The sequence below is a fragment of the Heloderma suspectum genome, chromosome 2 (genome assembly GCF_057233095.1).
Source record: "Heloderma suspectum isolate Gila_16-S chromosome 2, 16-S_ref, whole genome shotgun sequence".
NCBI classification, from domain to species: domain Eukaryota; kingdom Metazoa; phylum Chordata; class Lepidosauria; order Squamata; family Helodermatidae; genus Heloderma; species Heloderma suspectum.
Window position 1 is genome coordinate 75,588,797 of NC_139459.1, and position 20,446 is coordinate 75,609,242.

The window sequence follows — 20,446 nt, forward strand, 5'->3', positions numbered from 1 at the left end:
AGTAACAAACCATGGGTTAACCACTGGGTTGTTTAGCCCCTAAGCAATGCTGCAACCCAGGTTTGGACATCACACTCCACAACCTAGAAAGGAGCCTATTATGGATTGTGAGGTAAAAGCAGAAGTGGTGTACGTGTGGGAGGCAACACATACTCTCTCTCACTTGTATATGGCAATCCATGGGTTGTTTAATTGATGGGTTGTTGTTATGTGCAAACCAGGTCTGTGAGTCTCCCCAGGAGAAGATGGGGGGTGCAGCAGCAAACAGGCCCGATGTCAGCAAATGGGCCAACATAGGCAAGCTGGGGCCCACTGAGGCTGATGCGGCTCAGCACATTTTCTTCCTTATTTTCGAAAAAAGAGTTTATAGTTAGGGGGAAGCTGGCTGGGCATGTACATGGTTACAGATGCTCATTTTATTATTTTTACTTTTAAAACTTACTGTCCTTTTCTACAACAAAATGGTGCTTATTCCCATGTAAACATGTTTCCCATCAGGGCAGCAGAAGCAAACTCTATTTTATTCCTGTAGGCTATGGTTGAAGTGAATTTAAAATGTGAAACTGCACACGTTCAGAGTATTTCTTGTTTTTATCAGGTCTGGCAAAGTTTGCTTGTTTGTCCTCTGCTTGAACGTATCAGGAATGCTGAAGCAGTTGTAAGGTATGGAATGACAGGGGAAATGGGTGGGTGTGAAGAAGAGAAATGTTAGTAGTGTGCTTCACAACTGAAGTAATGCAAGGTGACTGTCTAAAGTGGGGGCCCCATAAGACTGTGAAGTCCAAGATCTAAAATTGCGTAGCTGCACCACTGATTTGCTAAAAGAAAATAGAAGGAATACGCTTATATAGGCCCACAAGGTGCTTCAAGGTGCCACAGCAAATAGCTTTGTGGATGGGTGTGAAATACATAGTTGCTAAAATGTTCAACAGCACTGACAATCAATGCAAAGACTGATATTCTAGATCCTGGCCAAACCAAGGTGCGTTTTGGGGAAGATGCAAGGGAGTTTCTCCTGGGTATTCTCTGCACCTCCTCTGAGAGGGCTGCTTCACACTTGGGAGACCCTGAGGCTTGAAGTAATGTCAAGCTACATGAGCTGTGTTATGTGATGCTTGAAAACACAGAATATTAGCAATATGCTGGAATGGTAAATACGAAGTTAGAAAACAAGAGGCAAAATGTAAGCTATGCCAGAATAGTGAATATAAATTGTAGTATGCTATGTATACAGGCTGTATTCTTCAAAACCATCTTCAACAATGGACACCTCCTACAAAGGATGCATATTGCAGAGGGTAAGGCACAGCTAGGTACATGTGTGCACGCAATCATTTGTATTCCACGTGTTCATATATACTCAGTCTTCACTTAGCTGTTTTGGAGACTTTTGCCCTCTCAGTTTTTTACTAAGCATTTTTTTTTTCTCCTTCTACAAACCTTGGGGAGTCTCTGAGGAGGCTGATACCTCCCTTTTTTTCTTACTAGTCCTGCTTTGGCTACAGTCCTGTCAGCACTCACCAGTGAGTTTGCTATTAGTATATGTCATTAAATCTGCACTGTTCTCAGGAGATGGGCTAGGGAGGTTCCTTGGGAATCAGAGAGATTGCAAGCAAAGTGTGCTCTTCATTGTGCCTCAGGTTCTAAGTGCCTGATCTAACACCTATGGACATAGCTAAAAACTTTCCAAGATGTGAACACCCAAAACTAAAACAATGAGCAATGGCAAAATAAATGATTTTTGTGTTCAGAATACTCACTATATTTCTGAAGTGAACTTTGGTGCCAAAATATTCTTTATTATGAGGGAATTTGGGTAACTGATGAGCAACGGCTGATCAGTACTGACTACTTTTCTTTCAGTGAGCCAGTTTCCTGCTGCTCTAACCTCTTCACTGCCTATGTTTGCGACCGCTGGGTTGGGCATAGTACCCCAGCCAGCCTCCTACTTCCGTATGTTTGAGATAGCTGCAGATCCTTAGCTTCAGGCATCTCCTTTCAGGTCTGAACACTTTAATTAGCAACAAGCAAGGGAATAATTTGAGCTTACCAAGCTGTAAGATATTGTTCCAAGTGACTACAAAGTATTATCAGGTTTACACAGCGATAAATGCCGATTTCAAAAGGATTGTGAAAGATACCTAAATTGCTTCAGGCACACCTTCATTTCAGATCAGGATTAGACCTCTGTGCTGCAATCCAAAGCTCTGCAGGGCTTGGATGCACACTTGGAGCTCCACGTGAGCAAATGTTTTCCCATTCACTTCAATGTTGAGTAATGTTCTGCATGCACAATGGGACTGTGTGAACCTAAAATATTTCAGCACTGCAGCGTGTGAAAACTCTGCTTCAGAACGAGGGAAGTTAAACCAAAGCATATAAATTGGTTAAATCTTTCAAGGCAGTCTTGCATTGCTTTCCCTACACAGTAGCTAGTGTAAGAAATAGCGCTAGAGTGAGGTGGGGATTTATTTGAATGCAGTTCTACTGATAATGGTACCTTTTTGAACCTTGGACAATTATGATATGACAAAATCTCTCAGACAATCTATGCTTTCTTATAAATGCCATACATACCTTATAATTCCTGCAGGAAGGACTGAAGGCATTTGTCCCACAAATAAATAATGTATCATCACTTCTTTTTAGAAGAACCTTAATAAAGTTATGACATTCATCCTGCAAAAAAGAAAAAAAGAAGAAAATAAGTATTGAAATATTATTTCAGAAAATAATCAGAAAGGTTCTTGTTTACACCTGTCAATTTCCTTGCTAGGACTTTACATCAACAGAAACTGTATTTCGGCATTTGTTTTTAAAGCAAGGCAGCTATGGATTTCCCCCTACCAGTATGAAAACAAGCTGGCCGTTAGGAGCTGAGGGCCTTATATTGGTCTTTTGTTGTTGTTCATTAGATGAAATGCATTTTAATAGTATTCCTTGACTCAAGTATTCCTGAATACTCCGATTTCCAATACTGTGGTAAAATGCTAGTGAAATGCGAGAAACTATATTTGATCTAGCTTTATCCACAGTTAAATCATGTTTTGCATTAGTATAACATTTGTTTAAGGTCATTTCTGCCTCTCCTGTGCTTCAAAAAAGAAGCTCACATATATAGACACAACGTTATGTCAGCTCCCAATGGAAAATAGACAGTGGTGTTTAGCTATCCAAAATAGTATTGAACGATGTCAGTACACCTTACAAAGTCCCTTATCCCCTCTGCTCTGAAGTATTTCACGATGTTGCTGTGTCTCCTGTCATAATGTTTCATCACATTAGAAGCAAACTATTCTCTGCAAATTAAAACTTTCAATAAGCTGATGGAAAAAAGCAATTACTAGCTCAGAAGTGAATGGCATGATCCATTCCCAATCACAGAGAGTGGTCTGAGATAACCGTCAAGAAACTAAACAGAAGTGGCAGCTGCCGGAGAAATGAAAATTGCCTACCTTATGTTTTCCCTTCATTCTGCATGTGTCTACATCGAGCTGTCTGGATTTCCACGTCAATTTCTGCAAGGATCAAGAAAGAAATCAATTAGAGCCCAGAGGGTGTTGTGTTTGATTTCAAAAGTAAGACTACCCTAGGGAAAACTAGCTGCTGAAGATAAATGCATAGAAAGCTTTCTCTACTTTGGCTATGGTTAATTTATCACAAGAATGGAAGTCCACGTATGCAGAACCCTTGCTTAGTTTTGACTAGTACCTAGTAAACTTAAAACATATCTCACTTTATTAAGAAAAGAAGCACATTTGTGAAGTAGCAAACACTCATGGATATACATTTGTTATTTCTCTTTGTTATAATGCCCCACATATTCATTCATATCGATCTATATATAGATACAATTTTCTTTAACAAAAAATTAATAATAGTGGTAAATGGATACAAAAATGTTTCTGTATCTTCTAATTTACTATTGTTTGTCACAATAATGTTTGTAATGAGCTACGAACTCACCATTTATTAAATCAAAGGTGTGCCTGGCACACTAGCTGAACCCATTACAGAGGAGCAAACACATCTAACTCAAGTTACCTGCCTTACTCATAGTTGGTTCACAGACTGAAAAGCCTTCTGTGTCAGTGACAGAGCACATGCTTTATATATAAAAGGTACCAGGTTGAAGCCCCGGCATCTCCTGGTAGGGCTAGGAAAGACTCTTGCCTGAAACCCTGGAGAGCCACTGCCAGTCAGTGCTGACAATCCTGGGCTAGATGGACCCAGGGTCTGACTCAGTGTAAGGCAGATTCTTATGTTCCTGTCGAGGTTCAGCAGGTTTTACCTGCAAAATATGTTCTCTTTGCACTCTTATGACTGAAAATAAATGCCAGACTGACATATTTGTTGCTCTGTTTACTGGATTTTAGCTCACAAGCAGACCAGTTTTAAGTTACTTGCACTTAAGTAGAAGGGAAATGATGAGAACTGGAGCCAATTATAGATATACTGTCTGAGTAGCTTGGTGTAATAGCATTGAGGAAGTAAAGCAAAACCTCATTAAAGCCACATTATCCATGGCTTAAAATACTAATAGTTATATTAAGAATATGGACATTTGCACCTAACAAAGAGATGTATTATTCAGTTGTTAAGCATCTTTAGCAATTAAATGTCACATCAACTTTTTCTCTGCTTCCCAGGTCTGCTGTTTTACCCCTAAATTTAGAAGTAGTGTCACTTTTGAATATGATGTCATTGAACATTCTCAGGGTGTCCGAACTGCCCCTAGTAGAGAAATGAGCCTTTTCTCCCAACTCTGTTATGTAGAAACTCTTATTTTCACAACATCACCTGTCACACATGGGCTATTCAATGGAGAGCAGCTAACAAGAAACATATTTCCATTTCCATCTTAGTTTAACTTAGATATATGATGGACATTCTTACAGGGCCATTAGAAGAACTACAAAAATGTTTTGTTTAGTATATATTTACTTGATTGGATATAACATTGTGCTCATTCAAATGATTAAGTAGAGTTTGCCTTTGAAAAGGGCCTTATTATAATCAATTACTATAGTACAGCAGTCATACAAAGCTGCAGGATATAAATAAAGATACCTGATGAATCGCTTGCTCACATTTCAATCAGAATGCTTCCTTTATCATCTCAGCTGAGAAACTTATCAGGCGTTCACAGTGGACATGGCAGCTCTGCCATCTGTCCCCTGTATCAGCCATTCCGAACCAGATACCTTCAGATGTGTTAGACTACAACTCCCAGGATCCCCCAGCCAATGGCTGCCTGGAGGATCCTGGGAACTGTAGTCCAACACGTCTGGAGAGCACCAGGTTGGGGAAAGCTGCCCTATGTGATTACTATGCACCATCCTCCTTGATCACTGCAATTTTAAGTGCAATGATGAAAAGCTGTGAGAAGCAAACTCTTTTTCCTAGTGATCCCCTGGTTTTATCTGTGGGTCCTTAGTTGAGAATGACAGAATACTACTTACTTTGCTAAAATAAATTTCTTCTGTATGTGATGCGTCCATATCAACTGTATAAATATGGTCCCTGTAAACAAAGGGGAAAAAAGGAATGCCAAGATAAACTCAGACAGTTCATTTTGTGTGTGTGTGTGCAGAAAAAGTGCTTTGTGACCAGATAAATCATTGCCCATGTGTGGGGGTGGGAGGGGGAAGCAGGAACTAAATACAATAATATCAAAGAAAGCTAGGAGGCGCACCTTCTGCTAGTTTTGCTTTTTGAAAGAGGCACGAACCTAAAAGCCATAAACTCAACATGAACATTTGTATCAATTATACATGCTGTGAATTAACAGGAACTGTGAAAAAGGGCTCAACTGACCCACTATCCTTGAGCACCATTTTTTTGGCAGACAGGTGGGGTACAAATCAATTCAATTCAAGTAAGTAATAAATAGATAAAACAATAAATAAAAATATTGCAGAGAAAACGTTCTCTCTATAACCTGTGGAAGTGCTGAGTTTATCAGCCCAGGTAGACTAGGATCTACTGCAGGGGTGGGCAACATGCGGCCCACATGCAGCCTCCCCTGGCCTTTTCTGTGGCCACCACTTGGCCCTGAACTACTGAATTTGCTGCAAATGAAGCAACAATTTTACTTTGAAACAAGACACGTGGGGAGCAGGCGCCTTGTTTTCAAGCAAAATTGCTGTTTATTTTTGTTGCCATCACAATGAATTTCGGCGACAAATTTGGTGGTGGGGCAGCAGGGGTGCAGCCCCTGTGGAGGGCATTGCGGGCCTCTAGCCTCAAACTTCTGGACATCACCCACCACTGATCTCCTGGTAGATTTCTGTGTGATTTCCATTAGACTGGGAAGGGCTTTAGAGGCCTATATGAACATCAACAAAAATTCCCTCCCTACCCCCGCCCCTAAAAAATTAGGCTTCTGAAACAAAGAAAGCTTTGAGGAAAACTGGGGTAGATTTTCATATAAAGGACTGTGAGTTCTAGTACTGAAAACAACTTCTTGGCCTGAGCTGAACCCCTACTATAAGCCATAGGTGTAGGGTGGGTAAGAACCCACCAATACTGGCGTTGCAGGTAATTATGCAAATGGTGGTCTCATGCTCGGCACGTGTGCGGTAGGGAAAAGAAGCCACACGGCTTCTTTTCTGCCTCTGATCATCTGAACCCCGTCACTGTGTTGTAGCTCTGTTCAGTAGATCTTGGGGTTCTACTGAAAAACAAAGTAGATTCCTGCAAGCCTGAAGTCTGTCCACCTCAACTACGGGTGATTATGGCAACCTGTAATCAGGGTGGGTAAAAGTTGATGATTTAAAATCAAGATCGGATTTAATTTTTTAATTGTTTTAAAAAAAATTCTACAAAATTGAAAATATTATGTTTCTCTTAAAGAATAAGAGAAATGTCGAACAATCTGAATAGAAGCATGCTAGCCCTACAAGTAATCTCTGAATTTCTACCAGATGCATTGAGTTAAAACAACTTTTCTATTTAAATAGGGAAACTCAAATATAAATATTTACACTTTACTTCCCGAACATGGGCCTTTCCTTTTTACCTCACAAAAATAAACTGCTCTAGTTTGTCCAGTAACTATTAGACCTTGCTTCAACCTATCAGTCATGGGAAATCCATGTTTGTTTCCTGCTTTGTTTTGTGAGGGTGTGGATGCGCCAAGGCAGGGTGAAGGAGAAAGGAGCAACAATGGAAAGAGGAAGACAAGACAAAATTGTCCAGTGGGCAAGTTACTATATTCTCATGCTGAATCTCACACACTGTCATGGCTTCTGGTCATAAAAAAAACCCTATGGGAACACTTTTAAGACATTTAAAAGAAAGTAAAGCGTGTAAAATGTATACAGCCAAACCTGGATATAAGAATGAAGCAACAGTGTAACCAAAACTCTCATTTCGTTGTCATTATAACTTAAGATGGTTAGGGAACAGATTTGTACCTTTGCTTGTAACAGGAGTGGGCAATATGTGGCTCTTCAGAAGTTTTGGCCTACAACTGGGCATGTTCAGCCTTGAGAAGAGAAGACTGAGGGGAGATATGATAGCGCTCTTCAAGTACCTGAAAGGTTGTCACAGAGAGAAAGGCCAGGATCTCTTCTCGATCATCCCAGAGTGCAGGACACGGAATAATGAGCTCAAGTTACAGGAAGACAGATTCCGGCTGAACATCAGGAAAGACTTCCTGACTGTTAGAGCAATACGACAATGGAACCAACTACCTAGGGAGGTGGCGGGCTCTCCCACACTGGAGGCATTCAAGATGAAGCTGGACAGCCATCTGTCAGGGATTCTTTGACTTGGATTTCTGCACTGAGCAAGGGGTTGGACTCGATAGTCTTATAGACCCCTTCCAACCCTACTATTCTATTATTATAATTCCCAGCAGCCCTACCCACATAGCCAATGATGTGGGATGATGGGATTTGTAGGCCAAAACATCTGGAGGACCAAAAGCTGCCCACCCCTGGCTTAGAAAATATATGGAGTATCAGTGTTAAGCCTGTGGTCCTCAGGATTGTGGGGGTGGCTATTATTGAATGGCTCCACAGCACATGTCGAGGCTGCAATGCAGATGCAGAACTCAGCACGTAAAAGAACATCCTTGTTCTCTGTGAGCAGAAGGGAATCCTTGCGCATGAAGGGCTTTGGACTGAGTACCATGTCCATATCCCAAAATATGCATTGCATAGATGTGTTTATCATTTAGTTGCTTGAAGATCTTTTGTTAGGTTCCTGGGATGACATTCAGTGTGCCATAGTTAGCTATCAAAGGCTAGAAACAGACTAGACTTTATTCACTCTTTTTTTTTTTAAATAAAGGCTATCGCAACGGAGGTGTGTTTTGACTGACAGTATGAATAAGGGCAAAGGTTGGCAACAACTAAATTTTTCACCTTCTTGTTTTGCTGAGAATGGGGTCCTGTTAAAATTATCTGCCAGTTTCTCCTTGGAAACAGAGGACAGGACCAAGCAGTGCCAGTGTGATATTTTTACATGAATCCCTTCTGTGCCGAGCAGAATACAAGGGCATTTTCATCTTGGAGACAGGAAAACAAAATACCAGTCTAATCAAACCTTGAAGGACCCGCTCTGCATTGGGAGCAAAAAACAGGGGCGTGGATTTTAAAAATGTGTCCATCATCTCATCTGCCACATTTAAAACAACATGAATTCCCCAGCCAGTGCAGGTAGCCTTGTTGCTGAAATTGAATGAACCGCAGCTTTAAAGGGGTTTGCAGAAATCTGTTGAAAGTAGGGCATGTACACACACTGTTTCCATTTTTGAGATCTCTGCTGTCAAGATTAGCTTCTTTTTATCAAGCTTTGTGGGAGGAAGGTTAGCCCCTAACGAAAGCAGACACAAAACATTCTTCACTGCAAGATGAATAAGACGCTTCCCATATGGAGCAAAGGGTTAGTAGTGTTAATAGAAACAGGGTTTCACAGTTTTACTGCCTGCCACTGCATTGAGTGGGACTGAGAAAGAGGGGTGTGTGTTCTCTTTTCATATGTTCCCCGTTCTTCTGTAGAAACTGTCATTTACTTCCAGGATGGGTTTAATGGGCTGGGTTATTATTTGCTTGACTTCACTGGCAGAACTGTGATCGGAGGTCAATACCAGAAAAGCATTACCCATTAGTTTGATTTCAGTGTTTTAGGAAACTGGTGTGGTATCTTCCGCACCACACCTCCCTCTCTCACAGACACAGTGATGTTTTTTCCAGCATTATGCTGCTATGGAAAAGTAGACAAATAAATAAATAAGAAATAAATCTGAATTGTAAATGAACAAGTGATTATTATGCACTGGCAACATCTAAAAAATATTCCACTTGCCCTCTTTTAGCACAGTTCTGTATATGTTAATTGCCAGTAAAAATGAAAGCAGTAAGATTTCAAAACAGGCTTGTGTTGCTAAGCTCCATTCTAACCCCATTTCAACTGTGGCTCCTTATAATGACTTGGTGACTGGTTTGCCAATCAATCCTCAGAAAAAGGAGAGGCCAATTTCTGCTCTGGAACTATCTGAATGAAATCTGATTTCCAGATAACTAGAAACCATTTCCATATACATTATTGAAATCACAGCTGCTCACACAATGGCCAATATTGAAAGAACTGTCAAGGACTAGTTGGGCTTTGCTAAACGGCTAACAATAAGCGACTGTGCTGTTCTGTTTCCCTGGTGCTGCCCAGCCACTCTCTTACCCCTCCTGCTTGGAGAATCTGTGTAGCTCTTACTAATTAAGTTATTCTTTACACAAATTGACAATCCTAACACTTCCATTTTTCCCACCTCCAGTCAGCAGAACTGCAGACTGCTGCCATGGTACAATTGTGTAAGGGAAGGAAATTCAGGTAATGCTGGCTCTGGTTGACCCTTGGCCACCCACTGCAGCCATTAGATGTTCATAACTACAAGGGGTTCAAGTGTTAGCAAAAAAAACACACCTCTCCCAAATCCTCAAATACCTGTGAGGACTGACAGGTTACCAAAAAGTGCAACAGGAGAGGGGAAGGCACAGTGCACATCTGAAAAGTGTTTGTGGGAAACTGGCAAGAGGAGAGGAGCAGAGAGAAAATGACACTTCTCAAAGAGCTATAAGAGGAAATGTTATTTAATTATTCAGACTTTGCTTGTCCTTCTTGTCCTTCTCTATTCAACGCTTGTCTCATGTAATCAAAGTGATCAAACTTCCCCGCTATGATGTTTTAAGGAATACAGAGTATGTAGAATACATAAAAGCTCTTTATGTAACCCTTTGCAGCTTACAATTTAATGACATGAAGTGCTCTAAGGAATCACTGCTACTTTAGAAGATTCCATGTGGGAAGGATTAGTACATGTTACCAGCTCAGAAAAAGACACATTTATCGAGGTTTCTTCAAGCTAGCTACAAATATAAGAACTTTTCCAGTTTTTATTCTTAGTACTCTATTGGTGTTAGTCCCTGTCCAGCAACAATAACACAATATCACATTTCTATATAATGAATTTTGTGGGTAGGCTTGCTGTGGACATCCAGTCAGAGTCCTGTTGCTTTGTTTTGCTTCTAGGGGAAACATGTGTTCCAAAGCTGGGGAGGGGATGCAAAGAACGAAAGAACAAACAAAACAGAAGATATAAAAAAAGATGTGCATGAAATAGCGAGGCACTGATGCAGGGAACCTGGAACTTTGCAGTTGCTTAGTACTTCTTTTTTAAATGGAGAGAACATAGCTCAGTATTAGAGCACATGCTTTTGTATACAGGCGGTCCCACTTAGGGATGGGCGAGAATTCCGCCACGGGCCCCGATGAGGCCGGATTCCAAGAATCCAGCCCCATTGGGGCCTGTGGTGGAATGGAACATTCACCTCCGCCTCCCCCCAGAATCCATCCGGGTCAGATCCATCTCTGCATTGATCCTGCAGAGCCAGCCACCTGCTCCGCATCGCTGGCTAATGTTGATACAGCCAGTGGCCATTGCCATGCCGTATCACTGTGCTAAGTCTCCGGATGCAAATGGCATAGTGGGCGCCATTTGCGGCCGTAAAGTTGGTAGATTAGCCTAAATGCAGCCATTTACGGCTGCATTTAGGTTAACCTACCAGCTTTATGGCTGCAAATAGCATCCACTACGCCATTTGCGTCCGGAGACTTACTTAGACAGCGATACGGCACGGCAATAGCTGCAGGCCGTATTGACATTCGCCAGCGATATGGAGCTGGCGGCCGGCTCCGCAGGACTGACGTGGAGCCGAGCCGGCCTAAACGGATTCCAGGGGGAGGGATGGATTGCCTCCCCCCGCGGGCAGATTCCCCTGAGGAATGACAGGTAAGGAATCTGCCCATTCCTAGTCCCTCTTTCAATCTCTGGCATTAGCTGATCTTCTCATTAAGATTCTCATAAAATTTGACTGTGCTAATGGATATGTATAGAATATAGAGGCACATTTAGAAATAATTAGTATAATTTAAACATAATATATCTCACCGTAGATGGTGAACAGGTGATCTGTCTGTCTGCGAACAGTTGATAACTGTTGATGCGTACCTGTTCTCCCTTTCTCTGGTTGCCCTTCTTATGGTTATCTTTAAACTGGACTTAGACCATTAGATCCTTCAAATAGCAGACTTTCCTCTGTAAAGTAGGACACATGGCCACCCAGCTGCCTGCCAGCCATTATAATGATGTGTATGTCTGGGAGGGCAGGGGGCATACTGAGGGCCCGCACAAACCTGGAGCCAGTTCTGAGTGGCTGTTAACTGAAACACATGAAAACATACTGGTTTGCTCTCTTTCAAGATCTGAAATGCAATCTATGCCCAACTGAGGTGGGTTGCCACTGATAATGCAGGAGTGGATTCTGCCTCAGTTTCCAATTTGTACAGGGCCCTTTCTAGAACCAAATATAATTTATAATTCTCCGTATAAAACCTCTGTTTGTATCACATTATCCCCTCCTTCCTTTGGCAATCAAGAACATGGCATAATTGTGTTTGTTCAAGTCCTAACCTTTTCTCTGAAATCCATGAAAATTCTGGAGCATTAACTCCCAAGCAAACACTGAGTGCTGGATTTTCTGAGTTGCCTCAACAAATGTTAGTCATTTGTTTTTATTGTTTTAGGTAACTGGGTACAAATGTATACTTAACATCACTATATTTAGACAACTACCACCCCCCCCCCCCCCACACACACACATTGGAAAGGAACATCTGATATCGTAGCTCAGGGATTTATGCCAAGAACAGTTTCAATTAATGCCTTTACAAAGCTGTTTGATAAACACCTCTGATTAGATTCATATTTGCCACTGTGCCTGGGTTTATTCTACAACCGCCACAGGAGAAGCAGAGGTGTAGGTATAAATTTTCATTCACACTAATTATGAGAAGATGACTCACTTTCTAGTTTATCACCTAAAGACAAAAGTGACCTCTGTTCTTAATTTTCGCTTGCCATAGATTCTTATCCCAGCAAGGAATTACAAGTGACATTTGAAATAGAACAGTTTTTGTAGAATATTAGTGCAGAAAAATAAAAATAAAGGGTTGTATCCAGATTTTGTCATATTTAGAAAAGACCCATTGAAAACAATAGGACTTAACCTAGTCATGATTATTTTATTTATTCATTTCATTTCATTTCTATACTGCTCAATAGCCGAAGCTCTCTGGGCGGTTCACAAAAATTAAAACCACTTTACCAAACGAGTGAAAGTCAATGGGTTTAGTCTAAGTATGACTAAATCTGGATACAACCAATACTAAAGTTCCAGATTTTGGAAGGCCCTTGGGCAAGATAGCCTAAGTAAGCCCCCTTCCCTGAGTGGGCCCATCTCCTCCTTTTTATCATCACTGATGCCCATTTGCTGGTTCTTTTCCTCTGGGCCCAATCTGCAAAATTGCCCAGAGGGAGAAAAGAAGGCAACTGGAGGATACTGCTCTAAGACAAGTGACGGATGCCGCTCTGTCTCCTCATTCTTGTTACTGCCTGCAGGCTTAGGGAGGACAGGCCAACAGACAGCGACAGCAAAGAAGAGCAGTAGCAGGGTCAAAAGGCTCCAGGGATCAGCAGTGGGCCAACCAAAGGTGGTGGATCTTGGCCGGTGCCCAACAATGCCACTCCTGATGCCAGCCCTGCTTGTAAGAATTAAAATACATTTCATATTTATTTTTCACCAGACATGAGGCCAATATGGTTTTTCAATATTTGCATTTTCTAAACGTTAAGCATTTGATACATCTTTGGTTTATTATTGATTGAAAATATTATCTTGACCTGTTTAGCTTAAATTTATTTATTTTTCCTGGTGAACTGTAGTGCAATAGCATATGCGATGGTCTTAACAGTGTATGACAAGTTAATGTGATAACTGTCAAGCAAAGTTAGTCTCTTCACAGATCCTGGCCATGGAGACATTCTTGTAGCAATTCCCAGTTCAGTTACTGTAGTTCCAGGATATGCCTATAGATTTTAACGGGACTGTCTGTTATGGATCTATGATTTGCTAATTGCATCTGAAGTTGCCACCTAACTAATTCGAAGTTCGCCCAACTATTTTTAAATTTTTTTTTACTGAGAAAGTCATTTTGAATGTTCAAGTGCAATCAAGTACAAATTAACATATGCCAATGAGCAATGGTCAAATTTTTAGCTCTGGAAGAAATAGCAGCTTTCACTGCAGGATCTGTAAGGATAATTCACATGATTTGGGGGGAAGTTTTGACTGCTGGAAATCTTCTTGAAATAATTTGCCTCTTTGTCCATAGTAAACTGATCAAAGGGGGGCACCACCTTACGTAGAGTTGTTTGCATGCAAGCTCAAATCACTCTAACTGTGGATTAGTAATGAAATGCTATACTTGTGGTGAAAAGTCTACGCACAACAGTTCCCTAATGGCCAGAAAGCCAATGAACACAGTTATTTCAAGTGGCTGCCACTTGGCCAGATGGTCACATAAACTGGTTCTTCTGCAGGCATCTTTGAGATTTTTAAATTGAATTGAGAGAACATTTTGGGCCAACTCACACAACTGAACTGGCATATGGAGAAAGGGTGCTAATAAGTTGGTCTGTTCAGAAAATGGCTCCTACTGCAGCAATTCTGGTGGTTGCTTTAGCAGACATACAACTAGCACCACAACCTGCAGTTGACTTCATATTACTGAATAAGATTCACCCATAATTGTGTCTGTTCCACTAAGAGCTCTAGAAGGTTGCTCCATGTGGCCTGCCCAGATGCAGTCCCATATATGGGACCGCAAAGAAACCACAAAGTTTGTTCAAGAAAAAAGCTCCATAATACTAGTTAACTTCAAACTTGCCAAATCCTTTGAAACAAATGAAGTGTACCCATTTCTTTTTTTCCTTTTTCTCTCTTTCTGTTTTACTATAAAATACGCTTAGTATCCCGATGCCATTAAAAATTAATTCTATTTAAAATATATATTCATGCACTGTGGATTATTCTTGTTTACTCTTCAAAACAGGCAATTAGTTGTGTATGCAAAATCAAAAAGCATTTTACAAATATGTTTCTAATATTCCAAAGCTACTGGTTTGGTAAATGGCAAGCCGGTTTGGTAACAACAGTTGAAGGCATCAGCCAGCACAAATCCAGTCATCAGGGCTGTGTAACGTTGTGGGCTTGTGACCCACAAACATCCGGTGTTTGTGGGTCATAAGCCCTATCTAGACAAATATCACAAATCTTGGCATACAAATACATTATAAATGGGATACACCAAGCCTTTGAGGCATAGCACTTAGAAAAACCCAAATCAAACAAGTGTGAGGGGGCAGCCTAAGTCTTCATCATGTTTCATGTTACAATTGCATGTTTTAAAAAATTCTGAGGGCCGTTTCCCTCCCCTAGTGAAAGTACTGCTTAACTATTGCTCACCACCACATTTCTAAGGGAAGGAAGTTCACTTCAGATACCGTTTCAAAGAAAAATAATAATTCTGAAAGAGCCTTTTCCTTTGCTGTCCCTCTCCCACATTAGGCCAGGAAACACGCGCTAATAACATTGGTTCACTGCTCAAGTCTGGCCCAGCAAGTGACTTCTATCAAGGTCAATGGCTTATCTCTTGTCTCTTCACTGAAAGGGCATGAGAGAGGACGTCTTTGTATTAACTGACCCCCATGCTAGTTGCTTCCCAGTGGAGGTTTCTCACTTTTTCACTTTCCCACTGTAACATGCACAGTGTGTTTCTCATGGAAACCTCCAATGATACAGAGATTCCAATCCACTAATGCCTGCCTCCAGGAATATCTGCTGCTGGTGTGAAACCTTTCCTGTTATCAGGGAGTATCCATGAGAGAAGCTGCAGTACTTTATAAAAGTAAACTAGAGAAAATGGCTACAATGTGGATGTAATGTTTAGATCAGCCTTGAGCTGGAGATGAGCATGCAAACCCTGGGTATGAAAGTGATGTGCACAATGATTTATTTGCAAGGGAAAATTTACAATTTCACACCATTCTGAAGACCTCATGTTCCCTCCCATGTGTCACTCTTGCTTTGAATTATGAAACAAATATAACGGAAAAGAATATATAGGATGAAGCTAGTTCAGTGAGTTCTGTCTGTGTTGTTGAGAAGAAAAAGAAGAAGAAGGGACTAAGGAACGAGGACTGACCTAGCAGCAATGTAGAGGGTTCTGTCCATGATCATGAGCAACTGGATGTCCAGTCTGTGCCTTTGTGGGGCGTTGTGTCCTGGCTTGTGACCCACAAACACCGGATACTGTTTTGTATCTGTAAAAAGCAGAGAGGTGTTTAAAAGGAAATATATACACGCAGCCACTCCATCAAAGCACGTTAACATTGTTCAGATTATCTCTGTCACCAACTGTGAGGTCTAGAAAGTATGCTTTTAATAGAACAAATGCTCCCCCCCCCCAAAAAAATAACCCAGTAGATTACATAGCTCAGGGTGAGCAACTTGTGGCCTTCCAGATGGTTTGGTCTACAACTCACATCAGCTCTATTTAGCATAGCCAGCCAATTGTGGGAGCTGATGGGACTTGTAGGCCAAAACATCTGGAGGGCCACAAGTTGCCAACCTCTGGCATAGCTCATCATGGTGGTTTCTCAGTTGTCACGAAAGTGGCTGTTATATCCTGTGTGTGTGTGTGTGTATGTCGCTTCTATGTAGCATGCAACCATGGAAAAAATACATGGAGGCTTCTGAAGCTTCTGGTACTTTCCTTATACATTTTTCTATATTAGCTTATGCTTATCAAAACAGTGAAGACTTTTGACCCTGCATTTGTTATTGCATTTGGATGGAGTAAATCCTGGTTAAGTACTACACATTTCTGAGTATTTAGGGCCCCCTCAAAGCACTTCAGTTCACTTCAGCAACTGTGACAAGGAAGTTTTACTTGAAGCGTTTTATGACTGCCATTGTACAGCCAGATATTGTGAAAGCTTTCCTCATCGGCACATCCAAGACCTGATGGGCCACAGAATGTTGTGCTAATCTTCTTCAGGGCAGACTGCCACTAAGAACTGGTCTAGAATGGAAAGTATTTGTTTTCTAAAGTTCTGTTTTACATCACAGTTGCAAAGGCTGAGCATGGATATATTTACTTTTACATACAAACACGCAAATAAATAAATGGGAATTTAGAGTAAGCACTGCAGTGCTGAATGGCACAGTCTCCACAGAATGGTATCATCTGTCCTTATTATGGATTTCTGTAATGGTACAGCTAATTCTTCTTTCAAGGGAATAGCTAGTTCTTGTTTTGGCACTCTTGGGAAGACCCTCTTAGTTATGGGAAGAAAAGGTTATTTCACAGGTAATTGCACTGTTCTGTGAAAAAGTGACAATTCTGGTGGAAGAGGAACATGGGTTAGAGACACAAACAAAAGGAATAAGCTAATTATCTTGCTTTCATAGCCTATGACAAAAAGGAAGTTTTTGTTTACTGTTTTGCAATAATGGATTGGTGCAATATGTGGGGGATGAAGAAAAATTGTTCTGAAGAGACATAACAGAAAAAGAGCATCATTAAAATGTCCAGTTTTAAATCTTGCTGACCTGAAACTTGGAGGGAAAAGAAATTTCCCTGCCTTTCATACTCACAGTTGCCATGCGAAATACTGATTGGCTCAGGATCTTCTGGGAAATCAGCCCCAGCAAAGTGTAGCAGTGTGAAATATAGCAGCAAGGCTTCTGACCTCATAGTAGTTCAGCTGGGAGGCTATTTCTTCACTTCACCCTGTGAAAGACAAACGAGGGCATAAGAGCTTTCTATCAACTCATACTTAGCCACTACAAACAAAAATAGGCATCGAAGAGCTAACAAGTGGCAAAGGGGACTCCCCTGCCTTTCAGGTATTCTCTATAAAATAATAAATATGTTCATTTTAAAAGGAGAAAACCATCCTGAGAGCAAACCTCAATGGGCTCTAACATACAGTGGCACCAATCTCTCTCTCTCAAAACAGAATACCCCCTCCCCTGTACTGTTGCTTTTTACTCTGACCAAGAAACCTGGACCTCTGAGGCCTAGTTGTCATTGAGAGCTAGCTGGGCTAGGTTTCTAAAAACTGAGTTGGTTTTAATTTCTGAATTAATTATTTACTTTATTATAGTGCAATCTTATGCATATTTAGACAGGAAAAAGTTGCACAATTCCCAGTATTTGGGAACACAACATCTCAGAGTTGTAGGATGTTTTTTTCTTTCTAAACATGCATAGAATTGTGCTGTTAGGGCGCAATCCTATGGCCGCTAATCAGCAGCTAGACAGCCATAGGATAGGTTGGTTCCCGGAGAACCGACCCCCACCCCCTCCCACGCTGCCTTGTAGTCAGCGCAGATTGGTCCCATGGTCCGTGCTCGTAAGAGCAGTGCGGAGTTGCTAAAACAGGGTGTTCTCTGGGGAAGTCCGAAATGCCGATACGACACATCCTACGAGTCGTTCGGCTGCCGCTTCTTGCGCTCTGAGGCCCCTCGGCTAGACAGCTGAAATAGGCTGTCTAGCCGCAAAAGCAGGGCAGGGGTGTGTGTGCAGTGGCGAGGACGAGATCTGCTCCTCACCACTCCTCCTGCCCTGTACTGGATAGGCGGTTGCCCCTGGGGTTGGAGGGGACTGTCAATCCACATAGGATTGTTCCCTTAGTTATGTATTAATTAATTAATTGGTTGTGATTGAGAGGCAGGGTATACATATTCTAAGTAAACAAATAAAATAAAGTATCTAAATCTGTGTCAGGAAGTCTATATCACTTCACACTGTTGGTGGGGTTTACATGAATGTTCCCCCATAAAAACAAGAAAATCCTTCCACAAATAAAATTAGATATGAGGGAGAAGATGTCTAGCTGAAGGCATCACCTTAAGGGGCACAATGCAGCAACTTTGCGGAAGCTATTATTATTTATTACATTTCTATACCACCCCATAGTTGAAGCTCTCTGGGTGGTTTAAAAAAAGTTAAACATTAAAGTACAATATATAACGTTTAAAAACCATTTACATAAAAACATACAGACAGTATATACAAACAACATATAACTAAAAACAACTTTGAACTAATAACATTTTTTTTAAATCCAACAATAAAACAACACAGCTTAAAACAACACTGCTTAAAAATAGTATACAGAAGTCAGCAAAAGGAACAAAAGTTCTAAAAAGGGAAGGCCTGCCAGAATAATAGTGTTTTTAATGCCTGCTTAGAAACCTTCAACAAGGTCAGCAGGCGCATTTCAACCAGCAGGCCGTTCCACAACTGAGGGGTGGCGAAGGAAAAGGCCTTCTTGCGTGTGGCCAGTCCCACATTAGGCAGTCACAGCATTAGGCCCTCAGAGGACCTTAGGTGGTGGACTGGGACATAGGGGAGAAGGCGCTCCCTAAGGTACCTTGGACCTAGACCATGTAAGGCTTTAAAGGCAAGAACCAACACTTTATATTTTGCTCGGAAACAAATTGGCAGCCAATGTAAAGATTTTAAAACCGATGTAATATGGTCTCCCCAGGATGTCCCAGAAACCAACCTGGCTGCCATATTTTGTACCAGTTGAGTTTCTGAACTAAATATACAGGCAGCCCCAGGTACAATGCATTCCATAAATCAAGCCTAAAGGTTACTAGCACATGTACCACTGTTACCGGGTCCACATGTTCCAGGAATGGGCGTAGTTGGCGTTATCAGCCGAAGCTGATAACAGGCACTTCTCAATGTTGCCTCTACCTGGGGTGTCAGGAGCAGGGTTGGGTCAAGAAGCAACCCCAAGCTACGACCTTGCTCCATCAGGGGGACTGCAACCCCATTCAGAACTGGTTGACACACCTCAATACCCTTCACAACGAGCACCTCTGTCTTGCCTGGATTCAACTTCAGCTTGTTCTCCCTCATCAAGCCCATTACTGACTTCAGGCAGTCATTCAGAGGAGTCATATCTTCTTTGGATAAAGATGTTAAGGAGAAATAGATTTGGGTGTCATCAGCATACTGATAACACTCAGCCCCAAACCTCCTGATGATCTCTCCCAGCAGTTTCATGTAGATATTGAACAGCATGGAGCCCTGAGGGACTCCACAAAATAGTTTCTTTTTTGAGGAACAATTATCCCCAAGCGACACCATCTGGAACTGTTCTGAGAGAAAGGAGCAGAACCACTGCAGGTCAGTGCCCCCAACCCCCTCAGGTGATCCAGAAGGATACCATGGTCGATGGCATAAAATACCAATGAGAGATCAAAAAGAATCAACAGGGATGCACTCTCCCTATCAATTCCCAGGCAAAGATAATCCACCAAGGTGATAATGGCAGTATCAGCTCCGTATCCCACTCTGAAGCTGGTCTGAAATGGGTCCAGGTAATCAGTTTCATCCAAGACTGCTTGGAGTTGAATGGACACTGCCTTCTCAATTACCTTGCTCCCAAAATGGTAAATTACTTACTGCCCTATAATTGTTGAAGTCTAGGGGGTCAAGGGAAGGCTTCTTCTGAAGTGGTCTACCAACTATGATCCTACTACAATCAGGGTTTTCTCTGTGGGAGAGATGTTCTCTGTGGGAGAGATGTTCCATAATATCTCATTGCAGAACCTCAGAATAAGGCAGGAAAAAATTGCTTCTTTCAAACACTATGGAAAATTACCTTCCCTTAGGGAGGCATTAGTAATATTCAGCAAAAATTGCTGTACCATCTCCCCTCCCTGGACTACAGGCAGGGATCGAGAGGGCAAGTTGCATTTTTGACCAAACCAAGCAGCTTGTCCACATCATCAGGAGTCACAAGCTGAAAATTATCTAGTTTAAACATGCAAGCAGAGTTGCTGAACACCCCACTGTTGATTTCTGTCCCCACGACAGTGTCTAAGTGGGCTCGTATCCAAGAGATTTTATCCATGAAAAACTCATTAAAGGCATCACATTGAGCTACCGAAGGCTCTAAGATCGGATTCAGTGGGGGGGCCTGACTCAGCCCCCTAACCATACTGAACAGCTCAAC

At 41.6% G+C, this 20,446-nt stretch overlaps 1 protein-coding gene across 3 annotated transcripts in view; it reads right to left on the reverse strand.

The window, feature by feature from the left end:
- SEMA6A (semaphorin 6A) overlaps positions 1-20,446 on the reverse strand; it is a 196,816-nt gene that overhangs the window by 76,827 nt on the left and 99,543 nt on the right. For all 3 annotated transcript variants that reach the window (XM_084833924.1, XM_084833923.1, XM_084833925.1), the window contains exons 2-6: positions 17,064-17,199; positions 15,610-15,727; positions 5,463-5,523; positions 3,456-3,518; positions 2,578-2,679 (exon numbers count right to left, since the gene is read on the reverse strand). In XM_084833924.1, the coding sequence (XP_084690050.1) occupies positions 2,578-2,679; positions 3,456-3,518; positions 5,463-5,523; positions 15,610-15,727; positions 17,064-17,163 (444 nt within the window). In that variant the 5' untranslated portion in view covers positions 17,164-17,199. The remainder of the gene's footprint in view (positions 1-2,577; positions 2,680-3,455; positions 3,519-5,462; positions 5,524-15,609; positions 15,728-17,063; positions 17,200-20,446) is intronic.